This window comes from Taurulus bubalis (assembly GCF_910589615.1).
Source record: "Taurulus bubalis genome assembly, chromosome: 10".
Classification (NCBI taxonomy): Eukaryota; Metazoa; Chordata; class Actinopteri; order Perciformes; family Cottidae; genus Taurulus; species Taurulus bubalis.
The window spans coordinates 7,088,780-7,100,880 of record NC_136598.1 but is presented as its reverse complement, the minus strand read 5'-3'; the positions used below and the strand labels follow the sequence as shown (position 1 = coordinate 7,100,880).

The 12,101-nt window shown below is 42.9% G+C and overlaps 1 protein-coding gene across 1 annotated transcript; it reads right to left on the bottom strand.

Moving 5' to 3' along the window:
- Positions 1 to 5,316: 5,316 nt before the first annotated feature.
- slc13a5b (solute carrier family 13 member 5b) lies at positions 5,317 to 11,646 on the bottom strand (the record flags this gene model as incomplete). Its single annotated transcript, XM_079225476.1, has 12 exons — positions 5,317 to 5,442; positions 6,117 to 6,254; positions 7,886 to 8,047; positions 8,570 to 8,691; positions 8,798 to 8,904; positions 9,003 to 9,215; positions 9,351 to 9,473; positions 9,561 to 9,741; positions 9,859 to 10,070; positions 10,320 to 10,456; positions 10,540 to 10,668; positions 11,548 to 11,646. The coding sequence occupies 12 exons, from the start codon at positions 11,644 to 11,646 to the stop codon at positions 5,317 to 5,319; spliced, it is 1,749 nt and encodes a 582-aa protein (XP_079081602.1).
- Positions 11,647 to 12,101: the final 455 nt, after the last annotated feature.

The window sequence follows — 12,101 nt, the reverse complement described above, 5'->3', positions numbered from 1 at the left end:
CGGACCTAGAATTTGCCGTTAGGGCCAACCCACCTCCGAATATTGCTTTCTATGCTGGAAAATGACATGGCTCCATGTTTGTGTGTTGCAGTAATTGGGCTAAATTAATTCAGGAATATGAACATCGTAAGCACAATGTGAACTGAAATAATGTATTGATTATGAAGGCACTGTTTAGCCTGGTCAGCATGAATGTACTTTGACCCAAAGAGTACAAAGAAAGGCCCTCTGTCCTCTTCTAGATCTTTTAGCTTTTGGCCTGGGCTCCTATCCACAAGTTAATTGGATACATTGCTAACTGAAACCATCTCTACACACAAGTCTTTATGTGCCAGGAAGGGTTGATTGTATCAAACAGGCTGCATATTGTCCTCATGTGTAACTGATACAGAAAAGGTGGAAGGCCATTGTGGCTTTAAAAAGACTTCCCATCCGAAAAATGCTCTCAAATTCATCAGGTGGACGAGTCCACAAATCTGCTTTTTGACCTCTTGTGTGCATGAAAAGAATTATTTTGGCAGAAATATAGTATGATTTGAAACACACTGATGAGTGAGACCAAGTTAGCCAAGGAGAGCTACACTGAAAAACTGGAAAATAAGTTTTCAGCCAACGACCCCTCGTCGGTTTGGAGAGGCACGGAAGTACTCAGGAACTACAGGAGACCATCCCCCCACTGAGGACAATCACCAACTGACTGATGACCTGGATGTCTTCTATTGCAGGTTTTAAAAGCCCACTCCTCCCCTCCAACTGCCCCACCATCAAACCACCTACACTCTCTGCCTCCTTCTCACCTCTCCCAAACAACCCCCCACTGAGGATCTGCAAAGAGGATGTGAGTCGGCTCTTTCACAGAGAGAGGATCAGGAAGGCTCCAGGCCCAGACGGTGTGTCCCCCTCCTGCCTGACCAGCTGGCCCCCATCTTCACACAGATCTTCAACCGACCGCTGGAGCTCCATCACAGGATTAAATGACTACAGGCCCGTCGCCCTGTCGTCTGTGGTCATGAAATCCTTTGAAAGACTGTTGTTGACCCATCTGAAGGACCTCACAGGACCCTTGCTGGACCCCCTACAGTTTGCATTCTGTGCAAACAGGTCAATGGATGATGGGACTGCACCATAAGCTACAACACCTTGACTCCTCAGGGACATATGTAAGGGTTCTGTTTGTGGACAGCTCAGCATTCAACACGATCATCCCGGAGGTACAACCTAAACTCTCCCACAACCTAAACTCTCCCAGCTCACCGTGCCAGCCTCCACCTGTCTCTGGATCACAAACTTCCTGACAGACAGGACGCAGCAGGTGAGGCTGGGAAAAATCACATCCAGCACCTGGACCACAAGCACTGGTGCCCCCCAGGTATCTGTGCTCTCCCCACTGCTCTTCTCCCTCTACACCAACGACTGCACCTCAGGGGACCCGTCTGTTAAACTCCTGAAGTTCGTAGACGACACAATGGCCATCGGCCTCATCAGGACTGGTGACGAGTCTGCGTACAGACGGGAGGTTGAACAGCTGGTCTTCTGGTGTGGTCAGAACAACCTGGAGCTGAACAAGCTCAAGACTGTGGAGATGACAGTGGACTTCAGGAGGAGCCCCCCATCACTACCCCCCTCACCATACACAACAGCCTTGTGTCTGCGGTGGAGACCTTCAGGTTTCTGGGATTGACAATCTCCCGGGTCCTGAAGTGGGCCTCCAACACCAACACCATCCTGAAAAAGGCCCAGCAGGGGCTGTACTTCCTGCGCCAGCTCAGAAAGTACAACCTGCCTCAGGAGCTGCTGATCCTGTTTTACTCCGCCATCATCCAGTCTGTCCTCTGCTCTTCCATCACCGTGTGGTTATGATCGGCCACCAAACAGGACAGAGTCAGACTACAGCGGATAGTCAGGTCTGCAGAGAGAACTATTGGTTCCAGCCTCCCCTCCATCCTGGACTTGTACACCTCCAGAGTCAGGAAGCGGGTTGGAAAGATCCCTGCAGGCCCCTCACACCTCTCACACAAGCTGTTCCAACTCCTCCCCTCTGGAAGGCGCTACAGAGCTCTGTACGCCAAAATCACCAGACACAGGAACAGCTTCTTTCCACTGGCAGTCACAATTAATCAGACACCTCCATCTGCACTACTTGCACTATTACAACCTTTCTGCACTAATATCCCAAATTCATTGTCCATTGTCATTGTTCTTATGTTAATTTAAATTATTCAATGAATATTTATATTGTACATACTAGTTAAATGTTAATGTCGATGCTTAGTTTCTCTGCTCTACTCTGTTGTCTTTATTGTCTTTTTTATATTTCTCTTGTTTATTTATTTTATGTACGATGAGAGCAATGTGTAAGCGGAGTCAAATTCCATGTAAGTGTACACACACATGGCCAATAATAAAAGTTTGTATTCTTTAGTGAATAATCCCCTGAAAATGGGAATTGTGTTGTTGTTGTCTAAGAATGAATAAGGCCTCCAAATGTAGGCTATAGGCTCTATAGGGCGATTCACGTTTTCACTTTTTCGCTTCGGCCATTCAAAGAACCTTTAACTGGTTGTGAAAGAGTCTCGGTGTAGCACTGATGCCTCTACATGACCTAATAGAAATGTGCTTTGGAGGTTACCAGAGGAACCCTAGCAAAGAGAACAACTTGCAGGTTAAATTTCCTTCCTGAAGCCTTCCTTACATGTATAAATAGTCAATAATAGAGGCTAGGATACATGAAGATGTGTTTCAATTGGATAATGAGTGGGTGGCTGAGAGGCAGCAAAGGGAAAAAAAGGCACTATAATTACATAAGCTTTTTTCCCCATTGGGACCTAAGATCATAGTGATCTGGACCTCTTTATGCACCCGACCGCTTGTTAACCACTTTCAAACCGTCGAACATTTTAATTGTCCAACAGAACTGAGGTCAAAACATATTGCTGAGATCCTTTCATCTATTATACCTTTGCTGCAGTACAACATGCTTTCCTCTGTCACACGAGCCCACCAACATGGTTTGCTGCTGCCATATATAGTCACGGGATTGATGATCCTTTGTCTCGCTGTAAAACACACTTCTCATCATGGTGTTCGGGGTAGGGTTGTAATAAAGTGCTTTGCGGTATTTAAATGGAGACATGTGAAACGTCTTCTTTGAGCTCATAATGTTTATGACGGTGGACAACATCACCGCCTTGACCCTTGGCTCACGCAATGTCTCGGCGAGAGGACAATGACACAGCTCCTGTCTACATATATTAGGTGTGGCCTTTCATTGCAGGATTACTGTGGTTTTGCGCACTGTGTTTACAGGATTATATCAGCTCTATGCACGAGACAAGAGGTCCCTAAGCGAGAGGTGGAGAAACACGGTTAATAGTCATGCGTAGTTGAGAAAGAGACTGGTGAGGAAAGTGGGATCAAATTGTTTTGGATGATTGTTTTATTCTCACCTGCTTTATTAAAGCCTCTTAGTTGCTTAAAAGCCCATGCTCGGCCATTAATGGAAACTGTTAAGATCTTGCTGTGAAATTATTGGCTTACATTTTAAAACCAAGTGTTTTTGTAGAATTTAGAAATATTGTGAAATAACATTGCAGATGGATAAAGAATGAGATTTTGTAAATGTTATAAAGCGCTGTGTATGGAGGCAACAAGAAAGAAACATTCAAACTCACTGTATTGAAACTTATGTCTTTTATTTTTAGAGTTTGTCACAGACCAATGAAATATTGTATCTTCATCCCATTGGCTTAGACAGAGAATATACTTTAATTATTAATTATTAATTAATGAATTATTTCCCAGGTACAAAATTCTTGAAATGAATGAGAACAAAAGATACATATCTTAAATACCACTTTATTGCAATTCAGTCACAATTAGTTATTGCAGTGAGACATTTGACAATGTCATCACATACTGTATTGATCAAAATATTGAAAATGGGTTTACATTACAATACATCGGTGTGTTTGTACAAGGCACATAGGTTTTTGCATTGATGCTTTTCAAAGTTCAACTGGAACTGCAACAAACCACCATACATCCTGATATAGCCTGTAGGTCAACAGAGGGGTCCAAAGTTTACTTTTTTGTCAAGTTTCTGACATACTGTTCATATTTTCCCATTAACTGTAAATACCAAGATGCCAAAACTAACCGACAGCATTTGTTACCTTGAATCTATTTAGAAATATGTGCTCGCAAACCACTCAGCTCTTGGTAGCAGGAAGGTAAAAAGTATTTAGATTTTTTAGTAAGCTAGTACTCTTAGAAGTAGCAACACCACAATGTAAAAACAGGCAATCAGTCTTGAATTTACAATTTACTTGAATTTTTGAAAGTATTGATTTTTGACAGAAATGTATCAAGTAGTAAAATTACTGATTAGGCAGCTGAATTTGCCTTATCAGTGTTATATTGATGTTATTGGATACTAATGTATTAAAAAATAATGTTGTGTCTGGTTAAGATGGGGCTCTTTTATATATAGTTTAATCTCTAATAGTATTTCATATTACATTGATATGAAAAGTTACTATAGTAACTACAGCTGTCAGATAAATGTACTCGAGTAGAAAAGGAAAATATTTTCAAAGGAAATGTAGTGAAATAAAAGCAGAAGCAGCACAACATGTAAATTCTTAAATAAAGTACAATACCTCAACATTGTAGTTAAGTGCAGTACTTGAGTAACTGTGCAAAGTGAGCTTCTTATATTTTACTATATGGTTTATTGCTATTGAGATGTCGCTACATGTGAATATGTAAAACATTTCTAAAAACCTCCACCAAGTAGACTGATTTTAATATTATAATTATTATTTTTCAGTGGGCTTTATTTGACATCTTATATGTCTTATGCATATATCTTTTATATTGTATATAATGTGAGTATTTTGCACTTTGTCGCAACACCTTTAATGGTTCATGCTTTATACAAAGCACTTTGAATTGTCTTGCCGTATTCATAGCCTTTCCATAGCTGCTTAAGTGGATCATAAAATCTCATATTTGAGAGTATAGATACTGTTTTATGAGTGTAGCTATAACTTAATTATGATGCAATGTAAATAAAGAAACGTTTTTAATTCCATTCCTCAACCACTCTTCTTTCAATCATACTCGTCACCACTTTCTTTCCCAAGCAATACTCAGGTGTCAATGAAAACAACCGTTGAGGGCTTTGTTTTCTAACAGCAATGGGACGCAGGCGGTCCACCGTGCGGTCCTGTGCTGTCGCTCTGACCAGAGCTTTGTCTGGCACCTGTGGATAGGGAGGGCAGAGTGTGCGTGGATCCTGTGGCAGTACCAGGAGGCTCACACCCCGGTGACGTTGGCCCAGGCCGGGAAGGTGTCCAGGTCAAACATGGCCTTGCCCCAGGTGTTGATGGCTAGTGTGATACAAAGGATGCCAATGATGTTCATGACTATTCCTGTCTTGGCCTGATGGAGAAGAAGAGCATGTCGGGATATTAAAGCAATAGTTGGACATTTTGAGAAATAAGCTTGTTCACTTTCTTGCTGAGAGTTAGATGAGATCGCTACCAATCTTGTGTCCTTCAATTAAATAGGAAGCTATAAAGCCCAAAGCTGGTTAGCTCAGCATAAAGACTGAAGAGCACCTCCAAACCGAACTACTTCACACGCTACACCTCGTCAAACATTCGCATCAAAGAAATAAGTGTAAAAAAACGCCAAGTAGCAGTCGTTTATCAGGGGCTTGTGTGACAAACTATTTATTATTCTCACAATAACAAGTGAAGTAAGTTAAACTAACATGTTGCATCTTCATATTTCCCATTAAAAAATAAAGATTTGTGAAGACAGAAAGAAAAGCGATTCTACACAAAATCAACAGAAAGGCACGTTTGGAAACTGCAAGCTGACATGAAGACATCATCATATCAGCTTGAGCAACAAAAAAAAGTTCTTAAGAACGGTATTGATCTTCTCATCTGACTTTTGGCAAAATTAAGAGTTATTCCTTTCACAGTTTCAGATCACAGCTGCAAGTGAGCTATCCTCCTTAATGTGTAACTGTGGCCTTAAAACTGACAACTTTGCACATTCAACATATCATTGACTGAACCAACACAACAAATCGCTGCCATACTCACCATGTCAAAAACCTTGAGGTATCCATAAGAGAAGACTATCGCGTTCGGAGGCGTAGCAACAGGCAGCATGAAGGCAAACGAGGCGCTCAGAGTACAAGGCACCATGACGTACAGTGGGTTGATTCCAATGGACTGAGACTGCAATAATCACACAGAAAGCTACAACAGTCAAAGAGCCATCATCATGAAATCCTCTACTCCTCCATCTGGCTATTTTTCTTGCAACCATAATCACTGACTCATGAGTCAGAGTAAAATGTGTGCAATTCTTTGTGGACTGAGAACTCTCATTAGGTGGGTGTAATTAAGATGTAATTCCTGCAAGCTCGGGGCTGAGTCAAGACATCTTGAATAGAAACGTTCTACGTGTGTGACGATAATGGCACGCTACTATGTTCCAGCAAACATCACTCTGTGGAATTTGCTTCTGAATTACATATGCTGCAGCACAGTAGCTTCCAAGTGCACAGTCATTTCTGGCATTTATAATAAACAAAGGGGGAAAAACTAAAAGTTTATAGTTAGTCTTCTTTAACCCTAGAACACTAACGTCGGGTGATTTTCACCCGAGCGATTGTTGTTACATTATTTTCATTGTGTTGCTTTTGTCTAAGTTGCGTGGGTCCTTCTGTAGCTTCATGCTGCTCACAGATGTTAGTGAAGGTGGGCGTGTCTTCCTGCTCCGATCACTGATAATGTGACTATTTTTTCCGGATGGGTTTTAACATTGACATTTAACATTAATGAACTTTTCCTTCACATAACAAGACTCACATGTCTAAGGAACATGTGGACCAAATAACAAGTGCATAGCTCCTTTATTTATATTTTTAATCATGTTTTATTGACGATTCCCTAATTTTTCACTGGATTTTGAGCCTTTTTTCAGGGTCTCCCCTTGAGACCTGTTTTTTTGTTTTATGAGAAGTTGTATAGGGTAAAATAAAAGAAGAGTACTTCAACTTGCTTTGTATTGTTGTACTTGAATATATTTCGATGAGAAGTATATTTTATCAGGTACATTATATCGAGTGAAATTCACCTGACGTTAGTGATAGTGTGACTATTTTAACGTTAGTGTTCTAGGGTTAAACTACAGGCTGTATATCAGGTCACCACGATGACAGTATTTAGTCTTGTCTGATGGTTTTAGTTTGAATCAAATAATGCATATTCTCTTGACATGATGACATATAAAGTGACATACTACGAGTCATGATTGCCATAAAGCGTCATCTCCTCACTTTCAGCTGATCACATGCTGGTACATTCTTTCTATCTCTGTTTTCACACTAGGGTGCACCCTACTGGGCTTCACCCTCAATAAATATCTTTCTGAATACCCCTGCTTGGCACTGGCTTTCGCAACCCAGCCTTGGCGTTCTCTCAAGTGCTGGACTAGCGGGCACAGTGATGCCATTCTTCAGCAGCAGCGGGGTGGGCAGTATTACAAGGCACAGGGCTGCATTGGTGAGTCTGGCAGGTTATTAATGGGAGGAGGGGCCCGGGGAAGGGGACCAAACACATTCAGCCTGAATGACCAACTAGATGGGTGACCAAACAAGAAAAAATAGGCCAGCTCCTACTGGGAGTAGTTTCAATGCTAGACTCCAATTGGGGAAATCGGTTCAAAAGAAATTACTCTATGTAGCACTTCACCTTACTGAACCGAACATAATTGTCTGTCTCCTCAGTCTGAGATCCTGCCTCTGCTTCTGCTTTTTCCATTTATTTTTTAACACATTTCACATTCTCCCCCGAGAACTTACCATTGAGGCTAAGACAGGTAGGAAGAGCGTCGCAGTGGCCACATTACTGGTGCACTCTGTGAAGGTAGCAATCAGCAGGCATAAGATGATAGCAATTGCCCAGGGAGGGATGTTTTGCAGGGGAGTCATTTGATCTCCCAACCACTTTGAGAGTCCCGATTCCTAGAGGGAAATATATGAAGAATATTTTCTGGAAATAAAAATTGTTTTGATGTGTACATCTGAGTCGACATTCGCTCATTCACTGTGATTAAACTCTAATTCAGGTTTGTGCATCATATACAGCATCCTTTGGAATATTACTCAGGGGTATTTGCAGCATAAGTAAGCAAAATAAATCAAACTAAAGCAACACACCCAGAGGGAACATTTGATCTCGCAGCAGTAGGACATTTTCAGTTTGCATAGCTGTAACCTAAAACAGCATTAGGAGAATACACCGTAAATAACAAGACTGGTTTGGATACAAATTAAAGCAGTAAAGCTGGATTACATGCTGCATCATTTCCTGTGTTGTGTTTAGGAAGACCATTTTGATCCAGTGTCCAAATAAAAAACACTATTCACTAAATAGTATTCAGAGAGGTTTTTACATAATGGAAAAATCTCAACAATCAATAGCATAACAAAAGGGGTTTGATTTCATGGAAATCTTTTCCAACTTGAAACACAGCCGACACTTACTTCACTGCCCTTGGCCAGAGCAAAACCTCCGCCAAGAAGAAGCACGATGCCCCACGGTACCTTCTTTTGAGCCACTTTCCAGGTGAGCAGAGGTGGAGTTGGACCAACATTTTGATGGGGTGCTACAGATCCAATACATTCAGTGTCAGTATTGATGCATTGCACAGTCTCCAGCTTGGCTATAGCTGTATGATACATAACATATATACTTCCAGAATGATGGCTCACCTGATTCCAAACTGTGAGTCCGACGCAAGCAGAAACGCGGGGGTTTAGAGGGCAGAACAAAGAGAAGGACGGCAATGAAGATTGCAACTGTGGCATCTGTCACATACCTGAGAAGTGGAGTGTTGAGGAAATTAACAAATAACACAAAGGTCCTAAATGATGTTACTGTGTGAGTGAAACATGAGGTTTATTATTGTATACAAACTCTGCTTTTAAATTGAAGAAATCTGTCGCCCAGCCGTCGACAAAGCCCGGGTCCCGTGTGAACCACATCACCACCAGCAGAATAAAGAGACACAGGACACTGATCTCTCCGAAGGACATGGGCCCCAGCCGGCGATGCTCCTCACGGATCACATTGTAGGCAGCAATGTCCTTTTCTGTCTTCACAGATCCACAGCCCCACGTCTTCTTAAAGCTAGAGGGATCACATGAGGAAGAAAACCTTTGTGTCACCTTCACACTCAATCACACTCCTGACGTGGCAACATTTTCTTGATGTTGATTCAAGTCTATGTCACTGTAATTAGGCTTTAATCGTCACCAAACTCACTTGAAACCCATGAAGACAAACTGCAGCCAAAGCCAGGCCAGTGTGAGCATGATAATCATGTTAGGGAAGGCAAAGCCGAACCAGGAGGCAAAGTTAATCACATCCCCGTTTTGGGGAAAGAGTCTGAGGGAAAATACAAACGTTATATTTAATCGAAACATTTGATAGAACACAGTTTAAACTAATTGGACATGACAAAACAAAGCTCACTGGTTCATCTGGCCCTTGAGCACCAGATTGGGACCGGTTCCTGTCAGCGTGGCGGTGCCTCCGATGCTGGCAGCGTAACAAATACACAGGGTCATCCCTTTACACATTTTACGCTTTTCTGCTGCGTCTTTTTGCATGGCAGCCTCCACGGCCACATCCAAGAAAGTCACCACCACTGGGCCTTCAAACAAAGAGCAAGTTATGAAAAGAGCTACAAAATGACCTCGTTGTATAGGCAGTAAAAGCGTATTTTGCTTGGCCAAACAGAAAACCGCACATGAAGACGACCACGGCTCACCTTGGCCCTCACTCTGTGGAGGCTGTTTACTGTCAGTCTCGGATGTCTGGACCTGCTCCTCCTCTGAGCTGAGGATCTGAGGTATCTCTGCATCACTGTTGTTGAGCTGCTGCAGCACTGCTTGGACAATAGGCACCATCATGGCTGTGGTAGCTGTGTTACTGATCCACATGGACAAGAAGGCCGTCACGGCCATGAAACCCAACATCAAACTGCCAGGAAGATGAACAAAAAAACACAAAAAACATGAACACTGACAGTGGCCTTGGATTGGAAGAGGCCGCCAAGAGTGTTTTACGACAATCAATAAAAACAAAAGGGAAAAATACTTTAATTGTGCCAATAATCAACTTGAACATAGTTTCCTTATCTATATTGGGTGTTTTGTTATCTTAGTTGATTAGATATGCTTTGGAAATGTTCATAAAGATGAGAAGCGGCGGGGTATCTGAGCCACTCACAGCGCTGGGCGCACACCAACGACGAGAAGCACCCTCAAGGCGATGCGCTTGTGCAGATTCCAGTGCTCCACGGCTACTGCGACCAGCAGTCCTCCCACAAACAACATGTTTGTGTCCTTCAGGTACTGCATACACACCTGGGTCACAGAGTGAGATGTGAGAACAGAAATCCATCCCTGCGGTGCCACTTCCACACACTGTTGCAGTTATTTTCACGTACGTCTTTGGATTGCATGATGCCAAACGCGGGGAAAAGGATGGCTGGGAGCAGAGCTGTTATGGCCAGTGGTAGGACTTCTGTGCACCAGTACACCGCCATCAGGGCGATCACATAGGCACATTCTGCCTCCTGCACAAAAATCATAATAATCACATACATGTGTGCACAAACACAAGTTTCTTGGATCCGCGTGACTGTTACACAATTCTGAATGGGACGTTATTATGTTTCAAAGGTTAAAGATAAGTGTGCTTTTTGTGATAATGTTTCTGGTCACCTGCATGTACACTTAAACACCCCTCCAATTATTATTTCCTCATATGAATGTGTTCATGTGTTATTGCTATGCAGTAATAAAACATTGTTTTTCAGCCTTTTTTCAGCCTTGCTTTTATGCGTGTAAAAAAAGTGAGCAAAGATTTCCTAAACTTTCTTTTTCTATCAGAGTGAGAGCTCATAGGAGCCATAGTTCATGCGTCGGAGTGCATGTCTATCACAACACGCTTGGCCCACCGCCCGTGTGCGCGTCTCCATGTCCCATGGAGCGCCAGCAAAGTGAACAGATCTGACTGTGTGTTCCCACGCTGGACATGAGCCCTCATGTTCATCAACAAGGAGTTAAAATAACAAGACTTCAGAGCGCTCCCGCCTCAGGCCACACCGGACGGTTCTCATGCAATTTGCCCGCAAGTGCAAGTGCATCAACAGGTGCAGGAGAGAAGCAGATGCATTCATTTAAACGGCGTGTGAAGGCAATACGGACATGTCTCTGTCGCGCTGAAGTTTTCGGGTGAATTTAGTTCAATGTGTTAAAACTGTACGCGCGCGGAGTGAAATGCCTCCTTAATTCAACTAAAATAAAGAACTCTGAGGGGAGCAGCCGGTGTTTTGCCAAATGGTATCCGACGCTGCTGTTACTTCATGTCCCAAATCACCAGGAGTTGTCGCATTCATCCACTTTTTTTTATAATTTGGCAAAGTTGAATTTTAAATAAAACCGTTACCTACCGGTGTCCCGATCACTAAAGGCAGCGGGAGGAAGAGAAACGGAGCTGTGAAGAGGATAACCTCATTCCTAGCCGAGCAGAGATATTTGAAGAATCCCATCCTGAAGGAAAACGGAGAAAAGGAGGCTTTCGCACCATAGATCGCGCTTTTGACTAGCAGACGAGAGGAGGGGGGGGTGGGGGGGGGAGTCCCACGGCACATAAAGGAGAGAGAGAGAGAGAGAGAGAGAGAGAGAGAGAGAGAGAGAGAGAGAGAGAGAGAGAGACCTGCACGTAATTGGCTGAACTGCCGCACTGAGTGAACACACTGGAGGAACTTGAGGTTCCTGCATATTGAGGTTATCATCCGAGGCCATTACCTCCGATGTTGTAAATCGGGGCGTATAGAGCCTCTGCGGGGAAGTCAGCAATTGTGTAATGTGCATTATTAATGTTTGAACGGAGATAAGATAGATAACTGTAGACCTCGCAACAGAGCAGTTTGTCACAGGTTGGTTAGTAATCGGGAAAGGACAAGATCTGCAGACTCCCGTGTCAGGAACTGTGTCCCACAGT